Here is a 15,887-nt window from a genome sequence, read left to right on the forward strand (position 1 = left end):
CCAATTTATTTTCAATAAATAAGAAACGGGTTTATGTATTATTATGTAATAAACCTAATTTATTTAAAATGCATCACATTTAAGTAATTTGTATTAATAAACCCAAAGTATTTTAAAATCATATTTATAAATTTGTATTTGTATTCATCACCATTTCCCCTCCCCAATCAAATATACAACACAAAAAAGAATGGCCAGACCACCTCATTTCACATTTTGTTCCTCATTTTTATTTTAGAAATAACAAGCTCAAAAGGCAGCAAAAAGAGGAGCTAGCAAGACAACCCGTGTACCTTTTACATGCACTTTAAGGTTAAATGCACTACTTTCAAAGGTTTTTTTGTCGTTGCCACAATCAACCTCATTGCACAAATAAATGCAAAGGATTTTAACAGACTGCAGACATAGTACTTTTTCTCAAGAACTGTGCTTAAAAAACTGCAAAACTTGAGGTAGACATAAAAATCAGGTCAAATCTGATTCAATGACAACACTTGTTAACAGTACACAAACATTTTCATTAATCTGTGACATGCAATAATTTTCACCGGAAAATGCAATAAGACTCAGTGGTTGAGTGGATTTGCATCACCACACGTTTTTTACACATGTCTACATTTTTGGAGTACAGGAGTATAAAAGGTTCTACAGAAAAACAAGAAAATAAAATTCCTCAAGAACTGCTTAAAATCGGTAAAACTTGAAGCAGACAAAATTTAGGTCAAATCTGATTTAAGGACAACACTTGCTTATATTACACTAACATTTTCAAATATGTGTGACATGCAATAATTTGGAACGATAGGGTGGTGGTCACCAGAAAGTGCCATAACACTCAGTAACACTCAATGCCATAACCACCATACTTTTTACCCATGTTTACATGTTAGGAGTACAGGTGTTTAAAACAACAGCAACTACAGCAACAACAACAAAAAAACTCAAACGAGTAAAAAAAGTGCAACAAGTCAACAGGAAAGATGTTAATATCAGCGTTTGTCAATTTATCACTGAAGCATCTTAATTTTCAGTCCCTGAACTTTTGGCGACAGCTTGGTTGTATCCAGTTCCATCAGGATTTCCTGAAATGCTTCAAATGTGCACTTGAGGTCCTTTGGATAGTTCAAGTTAAGGGCATAAATTAGTCCAAAAAGCATCACACATCCAAGTGTTACACTTGGCAGGTTTTGCAGAACTTCAACACCTTCAAGAACAACACCCACATCTGAAGGTTCTTCTTCAGGACCAGCGCCCTCCGCTCGAATGACATAGATGCCCATTGTTGTCTGTGCAATGAGAGACTCAGCCTCTCCACTTTCAGAGTCCTGGCGGATACACAAAGAAAATAAGTTGTGTCCCAAGTTTTCCCCTTTTATTTTTCAGCAGGCATTTTCTTTCCTATTGATTCATTCATGTAATTGAAATGATAATTGTACTGTATTCCTGTTTTGCCATGAATAACGTATTAATTTCCCCATCTACAACAAATCTGATATCAGCATAATGATGTGAGTGTTTCATGATTCTGATTTCATAATTTCCTTACTTTGTACTACCAACTGGATCATTTTATCCAGGTCATTTCTATTCGAAAAGCTTCTCATTTGTCTGGTATCATGCTCTGCACTGATTGCTGCATAGTTAAACTTTCGCTGCACACTACACACAAGGGAATAAACTAGACTGTGATGCCAATGAGAAAATTAAATCGATGTAAATATATCTATTAATTTATAAAATGAAGAGAATAGGCTGACAAACACTTACCACATATTCTTTGACAAGTGTCTCAATGTCTTCGTTGAGGTAGACACTTAGACACCTCAGGATACAATCACGCCTGGTGTTTATGTCTTCATTCTCAAACAAGCATAAGAAGATCCAAAAAAAAATGTCATTAATTATTAACTAACAGTTTAAGTAAGTCCATTTTTTCTCCATTGACAGCTACGCTATCACGACTTTGACGCTTCAAAAAATTAATAAAGAGATCGTAAAACTATTCCATATGAATTGAGTAGTTTAGTTTATCTATTTTATCTTTAGTTTATCTTTATTTGTGTTGTACGGAGCCCCGCACATGCAAGACATTTTTTTAATCGTGCACACGGTTGAGCAAATCGAGGGAATTAATTATTAAATTGTGCGCACAATTTACATTTTTTCTTGCATGTCACGTGCGGGCCTCCGTAGTGTTTCGAAGATAGACGTAAGTCTTACGGCTTTGGAACGACATGAGAGTGAGTAAATAAACACTTTTTTCGTTTTTGGGTGAACTAATACACTATTATAATACAGACAATAATCTTATTTAGCAACTTATTTTAATACCTGTTATATGAATAATGCTTTAACAATGTTGTGTTTAAACAATAATGCCAATAAAGTTCTTTAATTTGAGAGAAACCGAGAAAGACTGTGTGCATGTGTGTGAGAGAGATTGAGATGTCCTCACTAATAAATTAAAATAAACATGTATTTAATGTGTAAGAAAGATTGTGTTCTTTGCATCTCAAAGACACATCTAAAATTGTGTGTGAGAGAGAGGTTTCTGAATTCATGTGAAGACAAAAGAATAACCTTTTAAAAAAAACTTTTTTGAAAACAAATGTAATACATAAAAACACACTTACTTTAGTTGTCAGTGCCATTATGGTGCGGATTTTCTGTCCTGCACATCCTCCTTTGTGACGGAACACCTTCATCAGGTCATCAGTGTATTTGTCCAGTTGACCAATGAATTCTGATATCAGCGGAACAGTTGTTATACGCATGAACTCCAAGTTGACCTGAAAAAAAGATGAAAAAGGACACAACAGAATATATTTCACCTTAAACAAGATGGTGTATAAATCTGCATCTCAGTTTCAAACAACACTTAACTACACTTACTTCTCCAATTTCAAACAGTGCTGGCCATCTGTTTCGGACCTCTGTAATCAGTGGCTCCTGAAGAATTTCTTGTCGTCGGTATGAGAAGGTACGATGCATCTTTTCCTTGATCACGCTCTCATTATTCTGTTTTTTTACCTCGGTCAATAGAGCAACCCTTTCCACCTCCAGGCTGTCATTGGTTTCATGGGGATGGTTTGGACAGAAATTAACCTCTGCCCTCCGGGGCTTTTTTATGTTTGCAGCTGGTTTTCCGTGGCCTTTCTGTTTGTTTTTAAGTGAGTTGACTGTGACTTCTGGGTGTCTAGCTCGGCCAAGCTTGGTGCGGAAGTTCATCATCTTTATCTTAATATAGTGCTTCCATCCACAACACCCAGTCTGAGTTCCTTTCTCACGCAAACATGGATGGGTTTGTATCAAGGCCTCAGCAACATTTTCAAACTGATTGTCCTTTGGATATGCTGTGTACTTAATTATTTCTTCTGCAACGCCTTCAAGAATATCAGATCTGAGTTTCGGCATAAGACATAGGAGAGTTCCATTTGCATTGAATTCATAATTTCCCTTCTGGAGCTGCATCTCGGCACAATATGAAAAGCGTGGCACTACAAAAGCTTTAGGCCAAGTGCAAGACCGGGAGTCAGGAGATGACAATATGACAGTATCATTGCTGTTACAGGAGTCAACAGATGCTGATTCTGAATCATTTGGTTCTTGGGATGAGGAGCTGGTAGATACATTGGAGGGAGTAACTGGGATTGTGGAGCAGTTATCGTTAGTGGGTGGAGCTGAGGATATTGCGGAGGTGGTAGCGTCACAAGGTAAGTATACCACTTTCAAAGTACTGCGATCTTGAATATCAGAAATTGATAAGAGGTTCATGAATTCGTTTCCAAACTCTACGTCTTTGTATTGAAGCCTAAACTGCTCAGTTACTCCAAAGAAGGTCTTAATTTCAAAAGCCAATTCATCCACAGAAGTCGGTATTCCGGATTTAATGGTTAGTTTTCTTGCATCATCTTCACTTCCAAAAAGGACTCTGAAGCTAACTGGTCCTACCATTCTGCTTTTTTAATCTAGAATGCAGACCCACAAAGCATAGGAATTGTCTTATTAATAAATAAAACATTGATATGTTAAAGTTACTACATTCTTTTAAAAGATACTGGAAGTCGCATAAATCAAACCTTTGATGACGATGTGTCTCTTCAGGGTTACCATACGTTTGGAACAAACTGAATAGGCCACAAGTGGATAGCAGTCTGTCAGTTCTTCAAGCTGAACCAGGGCAACCTCTTTACCTGGTGAAGAAGTCAACTCAAAAGATCTGAAGTGGTCTCTATACCAAGCACACAATAAACGCACAATGGAACTCAGCTCATCTCCCCTTATACACATTTGTAGAATTTCTGCGAATTCTGGAATTCCAGCAGTTGAACCACAAGCAACTAACATTCCATTTTTGTAGTTAATTCCTCTAGTGGTGACACTTTTAGCAAGATGAACTTGACTAATATTTGGATACTTCTGCCTGAGAGCCAACACAACTTCTTTATTCAGAACATCAACCTGGACTGTAGAGACATTTGAAACTTCCAAATTTGATGTATTGAGTCTGGATGAATATATGTGGTAACTGATCAACTGCTGGTGTTTGGCTGCCAGTGTGAGTGCAATATTCCTGAAATTATTTGTGTGTCGAGCTACTTGTTTAAAAAAGCTATGTTTAGCTTCAAATCGCATCGTCCATAAACCTAGAAGAGGCCCAAAACACCTAATCAGGTGCGGGTAATGCTCAAGATAGTGGTGTTTAGGTAAAATCTTTACGTCCGGGTTAAGCTCGAGTAGTCTCTGTCTGTGTTCAGATACTTGGACATCAAGATAGGCAATTGTCTCATCAGTGTGTACTGGTGCCACAGCTAATTCTACAATTTCCTTCAGGTCTAATATCACATGCCAAGCAAGCTCATCCTCTGGAATCAAGTCTCCTATTAGAAATGGAAGCAATCATATTAGATTCCAATTCTCATGGGCGTTGCCACCTATTGTCTTCTTACATGAATAGCTGTTTGGTATGACTTGAGATCGATTTTTTTTGTCACTCCACTTATATGGAAATTTGAGGATTCGTGTGTTAAGACATTCAAGACTGAAATACTTCTTAGAGATGAGAACACTGAAACATAGTGCCAGTTCAGAAGGGACAATACCCTCAAATAAGTCATGCACTATATCTGGGGGATAGCCTGTGTTAACGTGAAAATGTTGAAGATTTTCTGTTAAAACACACGCTTTCTTCACACCAAAGCAATTTGTGTCAGTTTCCTGTGCAGACTTCACATGTGCTTCATGTATTTCTTTTGTTCGATGAAAAATAGCACCTGACTGAACATCCTTTGTTTGAATATCTACTTTCTGAGCAGTACAAAATCGACAAATATAATGCCCAGAGAAGCTCTCTACAAAACCAGCCAATCCGTGGGCTCCCAAATTGTCCGCTACAACACTATGGACTGTTCCTTTGACAAACTTCCCAAGTTTTGAGCTGAAAACACCATGCTTTTCTAAAGTACAAAGGTCTTGTAATAGTGGCTCTAAAATTTTTCCATAGCCATATACTTTTACATCATCACTCTTGCACAAAACCGATAAATAAATGGAAGATAGTGCTGAATGAGAGCCTTGTGGCAAGTTATTCAGAATCCAGTACACACTACACAATTTGTGTTTTTTTCGCGATGTACCCAGGGGATTACATAGCTCAAAGTCATCGATGTACAAAGTCAAACAAATTCGCAACTCATCAACTGACAGGAAAGTGTTGTCCTTAAAGTACAAACCGTCTCTTATAGAGCGATACTGCTGATTCTCTAACTGGTCTGTATTACTTTCCTGTGCTCTGTGGCTACTGATAATGCCGTTTAACACAGCAGTACAATCAAGTAACTGCTGTAAAGACTGCAATAATGGGATATACTGAAAGGTCCTACTCTTTTTTATGGTCCAGAATAAACTCTACTGGCTCAACAATATTTAACAAATCCTTAAAGTACTCTTTTCTCTTATACGCTGTAGAAAGGGGACCATCTTTCCCTATTGATGTTACCAAAGGGTTAGATTTACACAGTATATCAGCTAGTTCCCTAATAATTAAGCTATTAACTTCTAGGTTTTTGTTTTTGAAAAATCCTGAAAGACTGCTACAAGTTACAGGCACGGATACAGTACTTAAGAGGAAGTGTAGTTCATCAAGTAGTTCATCAATTGCTGTAGATGGCACATAAAAAATGTTTTCCAACTTCAGTAAAACTGCAGCTATTTTTCGTTCTACTAATTTTGGAAGGTCCTCTGAAGTATCTATATCACTATCTGCATCTGACGAAGGTACAAAATCTATGTCAGCAGAAGATGAAGGGCTATCATCTACAGTACCAGATTCGTCTGACTGAGTAGCGAGTTTAACAACGCCTGCCTTAAAATCTTTTAGAGTGTAGGGATTATGCTTACGATTTTTATGCGAGTGAAATGTTCCATATATGTTTGTCTCAAACATACATCCTTCAAACATACAAGTTATGGTTTCATACTGCTTAAGATGTCGATTTACATGAGCAAAGTATTCCTTCTCAGTTAAAATGTCCTTACAGGCACACGTCTGACAAAAGAACGTAGTTAACTGAACATTTGCTGCTGTTAACTTCCTGTGTGTTTGATATGTGTGACTCAAAAGGTTCTTCCAACTTGTGAATGTACATGGGCAATCTGCATATAAACAGGGATAACGGCAATTGCGACCGTAGTGGAAATGTTTCAGCCTAAAATGTTTTAGCAATTCATACCGGGTAGATAATGAAATGTCACACACTTTGCATGGCTACATTCACATATCTGTGAACAGAGACAAAAGAAAAAAATCACTTACTGCCAAATATTAAAGAATCAAAATAAATAACTTAATTTACACTTGATTTTACTGTAACAAGACAAGTCAAAATACAGCTACTACTACTACTACTACACATTCATTAGCTAACTTTTTTATAACAATTAAATAACTACATAGGTCCAGATTATAATTAGGGTGACCAGACGTCCCGTTTTTCCCGGGACAGCCCCGTATTTCCACTCTAATTTTAGTGTCCCGACTTATTCTGAAAAAATCATGTTTTGTCCCTTATTTCATCGTTAATATATATATATTTTTTATATATAATAGGTTTCGTTTCCGAAAGGCTAAGTGAATATATATGTTACGTTCAAACCGTGTAGCGCGCACATGACAGAGAGGGAGAGACCTTGTGTGTGTGTGCTAGTGTGCCTAATGAAGCGCATGTAAGACGCATTAATAGAGGGAATGCATTAACGTCACTTTCCCGCCGCAACACGCCCCCTCAGCCGGACTGAGTGGCAGAAGAGCAGCTGCGTGACTGGATTTAATAGGGGAAACTGCGAAAACGCAAGTAAAACAAACGATTATCAGTTTAAACTAAAGATTGGACTCAATAAAGTGTTCCTTACAACTTACTAAAGATCCAGTGATCCATGGATATTAACATGCAGCCAGGAATCGTGTTTCCTGACATTTATATGTGCCTGATTTCGACACCAGGGAAATACATACAGCAAATTTGCCTGTGAATGCTTTATATAAATACAAAATAGGCAGGTCTAAATCCAGGTGATCGCTTATCAATGTTATATATATCATCATATCGTCTAGAGACTTAAAACTTGTATAGTTTTTTGTCAGTGTTTATTTAAAAATGTCAAATTATACAGAATATACAGTGGTAAATATTTGATTGATGAGTTGTCACTGCAATATATAACAATACAATCTATAGAGAATGATTTTACCACTAAATTCAGCATATTGACACAAAAAGGATAACTGCAAATCCACCTTTCGGCTGCCTGGAGTCCAGTTGTTTCTATGAATTGTAGCGATCTATTTGCTTCTCTGTTCTGTAGCTTTAGGTAGTCTGTAAAAATATTCCTCATATTTCTTGTCAAATCTAGTTGTACAGTCAGTCTCAAAGCTCTTTCCCGTTTTAGACGCGTTTTGTGTGTTTTTCCGCAGCATTCACACTGAAAACCAATGCTGCCGCTCAGTCTTTTTGCCACTTGTGGGCGTAACTGCAGTCACTCCGGCCAACGGTGACGTCACGTGCATTCCCTCTATACGCATGCGTTCTGTATCTGTCCCGTATTCCACTCCGAGAAATCTGGTCACCCTAATTATAATATGGTTGATTGCAAGATGATATCAGGCTATTCATGTCTGCAAAATATGTTTTTAACTATGTATTAGGAATGTTATACTTTTTATGTTGACTCATATAACATTCAAACTGAGATTAATTGTTCATAATTTGATGTATTAATTTTTAGCATACATACAAGGTCTAGGAGGTTGTCCCACCATATAGATGTAAGAGAGGATGCTTGATATATCTGAAAAGAAAAAAATGGTTTTAGTTAGAAACAAAATGCATACATTGGCTTGTGCAAATTACAAAGCCAGCATTTATTTTTTAGAGAATTATTAGAATAGTACTCTCAAATACTGATTGCAGTAGTTTATAACTGTCTTTATTTGCCTTGAAACGTTAAACCACAGAACATAAGCTGATAAACAGCAACAGACACCGATGGGTTAAAAACCATGGTTCGCGTGCTCGAGAACACCCAACCAACTCTGGCACATACCGGTAACTTACGTTGCCATATACGTTAATCACACCGTCACCAACTAACGAGTAACATAATTTCATATACTCGAACTTTACTCAAACAGGGTATCTGCACACTTTTTAAAGTCAAATTTAAGGCTTTTTAAGACCTTTTTAAGACCTGAAAAAATCAAAATTAATACCTTACATTAGGGGTGCTCAATATTGACAAAAATATGTCTCAATATTTTCAAAGTTTTGTTGTTGATAATTAGATGATATTTAACTGATTGTGTTTGTGTACTGGTACCATGGCTGGTTTAGGCCTGTTGTTGACAGCTGACTCACAGAGATATATATATTTTTCATATTCTATGCAGTGGTCAGTTCACAGCAGTGAAAGAAATTAACATTTTTTATTAAAGGGCAATATTTGCAACCTTAAATTGAGTTCCAGGGGCATTTTCACCCAAAACTTTTTTTTTTTTTTACTTAGAGGTATGCATCACCTTTTATGTCAAATTCTAACATTCAAATTAAATTATATTAGAATAATAACACAATACCACTGTTACCAGTTAAATTAAATCATTAAATCAAAATCCATCTTTGCAGTGCAGAGGAGACACAGAAGCATCAGAACTGGCATTAATATATTTACACTCCATTTACAATTGCATAAATAAAGCTATGAGATATTCAATTCTTTCAATTCTTCAATTCTTAATTCAATATTTAAATATGAACTGATTTCTAATTGTAACATTTTAATTACAGGGTACTTTAAATGTGAAACTAAACCCGCCAGTAGGTGGCTACAAGTCACTGTCTCAGGGAGTCACTCATTCAGCCGATTTTCAACCGGCTGATTCATTCAGGAAGTGCAAGTGATTGTTCATTGAATCGTTAAAATGATTCATTCAAAACGCGTATTTCACTCAAGAAATCATCGCTGTCTTCTGCATTGAGACTCTGCTACGGTTTCATTTTGAAATTCTCGTCAGCGAAATAAAGGGAAAACAAACAATATTGACAAAATTGTTTATAAAATGTAACTCACAATGTTAATTTAAGTTAACTGTTATATAAAATAAATATAATATTTCCTATTGTGCACGGGAAAACAGCCCTCTTGCTGATGTAATATTGTATGATAACAACATATGATAAAATACAAAAACTTTATACGTCTATTAGGGAAAATACCTATAACTGCACTGACACATCACGCAGTGAAAGCAAGCATGAGAGACAATGCAATGTCAGCTCGCAGTGCGCCCTCTTACATAGTTAAGGTAAAACAATGATTACAATATCATAATAGACAATACACATCACACACCACTACACGCATAAAGAATGAACTTACAATTGAACTTAATTTAACCAGCTTTCTTCTCCTCTCCTGCTGTTTCCCGAGCGGGAGACAGACGTAATGCTGGCGCGAATGTGACGCGAACAAGCAAATCCACAAAGAACGAATAATAAATAAAAAAGTACGCTAATTAGATAGTTTTAATTTGGAAAACATTTAGATGTGTCTAAGTCAAATTGCCATCGAAAATTTAAGACCTTTCATAAGTAAAAATAAGACTTTAAGACTTTTTATGGCCTTAAATTTTTAAAATCTAATTTAAGACTTTTTAAGGACCCGCGGACACCCTGTCAAATTTGACGCTTGTCGATCCCTAACGTTAGCTCATTCAGTTCTGTTGGAAGTTATCGATGTACGATATAAATATATTTGAAATCGCAGTTAATCGTTTAATGACACTTCACTATTTTAAACTTTAACGTTAAACGTTAACTTACCCAACACCCAACGTTAGGCGGCCTAACACCATTTTTTCCTCTCGGATTTAAGCGATGCACGTGGGCCAAAGTAATACTCAGGTCAGAAAATGCGGAAATGAATATAAACTAAAAATAAGAAAACACATCCCTGTTACTTTTAATTAGTTACACTGTGTAGCTGAAAAAAAAGTAGCTTAAGGGGAAAGAAGATAAAGTTAAGAACCATGTGCAAGTTAGCTAACGTTAACTTTAGTAGACTAAATGCAAATTTGATAGTCAATGCATTGATAGTGTAATACGATATCAACAGCAGTAATAACACATACATACATACATACATTGAAAACAATCGTACAGATGTAACTTGCCTTGCAATCAGGTTGATCCAAAGAAGGTCCTTCGATCATGTAAGATGGCGAGGAGAGTTGTTTTTTCAACTCCCCCTGGTTGTTGCGTTGGTTTTTTTTTAGGTTCATTGCCATAGACATGTCTATGTGCAGTATCGCACCCTACCGACTGGAGTATGGATCGGCATCATTTCCACTTCTAAACGATTCCATTTCCCATAAATTGTATGCAAACCAATCTCATAAAATGTAACTAATAGGATCTGGCTCGTTCCACAGCTAGCTTTATTTAAACCATATTCATACTTTTTAACTGATTAAATCTAATAGTTTTCACAATGAACAGATTTACATTGATTCTAAGCAATCTGACTACATACATTTTGAAAATACTATTATTTAAATAAAATCAGAAGGATGCAAATACATAATTATAACCTATGCCATGATTCCACCAACAACCATTTGTTTATAAAAGAATGGAGATGCAAGGTGCATCCACACTCCAGATTTGGTATCCAAACTGTTCGTCTTTGTTGGTGACAAGGTATGCCACCTCGCAGTTCCAATTTCACTTTTAAGTGTTTTAACAGTTTGTTTTTATGAACACATTATGAATGGTATCAAAAGTGTACTTGAGGTTTATACTTGAGATATGAAAAGTTGAGAGCATAGAGAAAGCCAAACAAGTATGTCAGAGCAGTCAAAGTGTACAGAGAGAACTTCCAGAATAAAAGACTCCTCCTCCAGTACAATAACAATGTTCTGAATCATTGGTGATGTTGTTTGGGTATTATCTTCCAACACAGAACGCCAACAGAGACCCATTTTGTCCAATCTTCAGTTTCCTGTGACACCAAACACAAAATACAAATATATTTAATTTTAAAATTCAAGTTGTTAGTTTTATTCTCAAAAAGTAAAAAGCAAATGATATTTTAACGTTTTAAAGGGTTAGTTCGCCCATTTAAGACATGAAGTTGTATGCAATCATTACCAGCACTATAGTGTATACACACTGACCCACTCTGTTGTCACCCCCCTGGTCCGAGTTCTGACCGCTGGAAGTTTTTGAATGAAGTAATCCCGGCTACTTTCCGGGGCCACAAAACTGTGCGTTTTTACGTGAAAAAAAGATTTGCGTTTCAAAGCTTGATTAATTTAACACAAAAAAAAACACGCCGGGCAAAATTCATACCTCAGTTTTAATGCGGCACTATTTTCCTTCCGTTTCTATCAATCCGCGCTGCTGTCAATGTCAACAGTGCGCACCAAAATTCTGTCAGTAATTACTCATCCTCATGTTGTTCCAACCCCGTAAGACCTTCGTTCATTTTCGGAACACGAATTAAGATATTTTTGATTAAATATGAGAGCTGGATCACTCCTCCATAGGCTTCTTAAAGGGGTCATATAATGCCATTTTTGTACAAGTTAATATGAATCTTTAGGGTCTAAATGAAAACTTTGTAATATACTTTTATTAAAAATTCTCATTAGTATTTTAAGAAAACACTAATTTTACCTGCTCAAAAACAGCTCTGTTTTCAGCACGCTGTTTCAGTGTATATGCCTTTAAATGATAATGAGCTTGCTGACTCCGCCCCTCTGTTCTTTGGGGCGTTTTTGACACAACGCACATGGAGTGCTGCCTTGGCAACAGTTGATGGTATATTTTGCCGAAAGAATGGCAGTGGGAGTCTCTGAGAACACATCTGTAGTGTTGCCATACCAATTTGAACCGGAGTTGGACCCGGAACAAGATGACGGCCCCGAAGAAGTTCGACCATTAAGGCTCGAACAGGACGTTTCTGAATGGTTGGTTAACGTAATGTCACTTTGATCTATTTTTGTATGTACTGTCAGGGTAGAGTAGTGGGATACAAACGCTATGTGATTACTGTATAGGTTAGTTCGTTGACAGATTTATGTTGAAAAACTTTTTTTTGGTAAATGTAGGCTTGTCAGTGATGCGTAACGTTATCTCAGTGTTCGGTAAAACTATCGTGACTGAAACATGTCCTGTAATGTCAGTAATGATTCTAGCAGTAGTTGAAGGATACCTAAGAATTTGTTGTATGTTTATGTTTAGTGCAGTACGAAAATGTTTTATATTTTACTTAGTGTTGGCACGTTAACTGTAACACCTGCGTACATCGTTTTTACTAACACAATAACCATAACACGTTGTTCATTATAAACGTGGGATTATGAATTATATTGAGAACGTCCTAACGTAACATAGAATACATGCCGTAATATACCCTGAGTGTAAACATTAGCCGCATTCATCGTGAAGTGTGCAAGCGATTTGCAAAGATTAATATGTATCGTAAAAGGTTAATAAAACGTTATACTCACTTCTTCAGGAGGTGCAGCAGGAACACGAATAGTTGGTACTGATTCCTTTTTCAGGAGCAGCTTTTTAGCAAAACCAGCTTTATACTGACCCTCGTTTAAAAAGCAGTCTGGTGAGAACTGATTCGCGCAAACATGAACGCATTTACTTTGATCGTGGGGAATATTCCCATCGTAAACAAAACTCAGCCACTGCGTCTTCAGCGGTTCAAATTTAGGAACATCAAAATGATTTCTGTGTTTGTTATTGCAGCCAAGAACAGAACAACACAATCGCTTAGACGCCATTCTGCTCCAGTGTATTAACAATGACGGACTATGATGACAGCTCGCTCAGGGCGGGTCTGTGTTGAAACACTGCTGTCAATCAACAACCGTGGGAGGGGCGTCATGCGCCGTGTGACGTCACACGGTGAAACGGCTCGATTTGAGACAGGGGAATACATATAAGGAGATTAAAACAAAAACACTGGATGGATTTTTATCATTATATGATGGTTGTGTACAGGCACTGCCAACAAACATTGCAGTACAATCAACTTGTAAAAGTGCATGTACAATTATATGAACCCTTTAAGGGATTGACACTTGTTCCCTGAAAAGTTATTAAAGACATCTTTAAAATAGTCCAAGTGACTACAGTGGCTCAATCCTAAGTTTATCAAACGACGAGTATACTTTTTGTGCACAAAAAAACAACAAAAATATCGACTTTATTTTAACTATTCATGTCCTTCTCTGTGGGCCTCGAGTCAGTTCACTAGTGTAATAGCGTAAGCTTCTGTGTTGTACGTCACACGCATCACACACATGACCAGCGTCGGCCAATAGTGAGCCTATGTGTAACGTAGCTCTACGCAATCACACTACGTTAACTGACTAGAGGCCCACAGAGAAGGAAATGAATAGTTGAAATAAAGTCGTTATTTTTGTTTGTTTTAAGTTACCACTGTTTTCAGCGGAATCTGAGGAAGACGGCAAAAAAGTCCGCACCTCTCTATCATTAATAGTTTTTCAGATAATTACACATTTGTAAAAGTATACCATTTTGGGCGGTACCGCCCAATCCGTCCCCAGAGGGTTAACTTCGGGGCCGCTAACACGACACCATTCTAACAGAAAACCCTTAATGCAATCCGGCCACTCATTTGCACAAAACAGTGCCTGGTGGCTCAAGAACGCAAACCATGAAATAGGTTCCAAGGTACAAGCCGTGAAAAATTTATAATACAGAATTTTTTATCGCTTCCGCGTAGCCACGAGAACCAGAATCATCTCGACAACGTTTTATCTGTAGCCTACAGAGGTAAAGGGAAGGGAAGGAGGCCTTCACAGTGGAGAGACTAGTTGACACTTCAGGACTGCGTTGTCGTCATGTGTCCAGGCACAGGTCCTTCATCAGATCCGGATACGGCCTGGATCCGGCGGACTGCGGTAAACCTCGGGATAAAAAGAGAGACTAATATTAGCGTAGACGCCATCCTTCTAATGATGTAACAAGTACATCAGGATTTATGGGAAATGGTCACGGTTCTGGCTGATCTAATCTATGCAGCCTAGATTAGAAAAGTGTCAGTTCACATTAGTTGTTTAGCTATCTAGACAGCTAACAGATGCAATGAGTAACATGTTACAATAATGCTGCATTGAGTAACATTTGCTAACTACAATAGTTTACAAAAGATGGCAGTAAACTTTTTTTTATCACTTATTAAAGGGGTGGTAAAACACAATTTCACTTTTCTAACTTTAGCTAGTGTGTAATGTTGCTATTTGAGCATAAACAACATCTGCAAAGTTACAACGCTCAAAGTTCAAAGCAAAGGGAGATATTTGCTTTAAAAAAAATCAATTTCTATGGACTACAGCAAACGGCCGGTAGGGACTACACGACATTCCTCCAGGGTTGCTGAAATCACTAACCCCACTAAACCTAGTGAAGTATATATTGTTGTAATTTCTTAATGACTTCGGAATGTAGTGTTTAGTTTACTGAAATGAAGCAGCCTCAATGACTTATGTAGTCTATAAATGCGATATCCGGAGTACATAGCTAATGATTAATTTATTAATATTACACTTTTACTCAAAGCTCACTTTAAAACACCATTGAGTATTTGTATCATATTCCGGTCGTGGTTTAAAATGGTTTCAAGTCATAAAAATATTTTGAAATATGTTATATTTAGCATTTTAGATGAAGCTATGGGCTATCCTTACCTAGCATATGCATTCTGTAAACATTCTTTATTCATATAAAAAACCCAAATCCCACGAAAATCACACACAAAATACATAATACTTCAATCGTGCATGTATTAGCTTCTTGTTTCAGGTGAAGAGATGTCCCTTTCGCTTTGTTATCACGGATGTCCAGTATGAGGAAGTGTACACATGACACGTCATGCAGAAGAGGTCACGTTGAACCACGTGAGATGATTGACAGCTGTACAGCAAATGATAGAGCTCTGAGGTCAAATCTGACGCAAATCAGGAAGGGGAGGCACACATCTAGCTCCGTTCGCTGTTTGAGCTCTTCAGATCGCATAATTCAGTGGAAAATGAATAGAAATGTTATTCTGTATGACGAAATATTTTACTAGCATGTGATAATTAATTATTATTTCTCCAAATATGCGCACCATTGGACTAATAGTCCTGGCGGATGCTGTATATTGTATGTATTTGAACACAACTAAATGAAGAAGATGAGAATTAATGTTTTATGAGTGATGATTTCTATTCAAAATAACGAACTTTACAGATTAATTATTTTGCACTCCTGGCATAAATTAAGAAATTAATGTAACTGCAAACCAGTTTA

General features: G+C 36.9%; 1 protein-coding gene across 5 annotated transcripts; it reads right to left on the reverse strand.

Annotated features, from left to right (window-relative positions):
• Positions 1-207: 207 nt before the first annotated feature.
• Positions 208-15,453, reverse strand: LOC143736694 (uncharacterized). 5 transcript variants are annotated; one of them, XM_077227334.1, is made up of 10 exons: positions 14,366-15,453; positions 10,727-11,553; positions 10,377-10,484; positions 8,293-8,346; positions 6,732-6,780; positions 4,080-4,193; positions 2,893-3,968; positions 2,634-2,789; positions 1,768-1,860; positions 208-1,325 (listed from the first exon to the last, which is right to left on the reverse strand). In XM_077227334.1, the coding sequence occupies exons 7-10, from the start codon at positions 3,952-3,954 to the stop codon at positions 1,008-1,010; spliced, it is 1,629 nt and encodes a 542-aa protein (XP_077083449.1). In that variant the 5' UTR covers positions 3,955-3,968; positions 4,080-4,193; positions 6,732-6,780; positions 8,293-8,346; positions 10,377-10,484; positions 10,727-11,553; positions 14,366-15,453; the 3' UTR covers positions 208-1,007. The 5 variants fall into 5 exon arrangements, with proteins under 5 accessions (XP_077083449.1, XP_077083448.1, XP_077083450.1 ...); XM_077227333.1 differs by lacking the exon at positions 10,377-10,484 and having other exon boundaries at positions 13,067-14,503; positions 15,284-15,443; XM_077227335.1 differs by lacking the exons at positions 10,377-10,484; positions 14,366-15,453 and having other exon boundaries at positions 4,080-4,231; positions 10,727-10,793.
• Between the last annotated feature and the right edge of the window lie 434 nt (positions 15,454-15,887).

The sequence above is a fragment of the Siphateles boraxobius genome, unplaced genomic scaffold, assembly GCF_051911475.1.
Source record: "Siphateles boraxobius isolate OS27281-9 unplaced genomic scaffold, OSU_SipBor_1 130, whole genome shotgun sequence".
In the NCBI taxonomy this organism is placed as follows: Eukaryota; Metazoa; Chordata; class Actinopteri; order Cypriniformes; family Leuciscidae; genus Siphateles; species Siphateles boraxobius.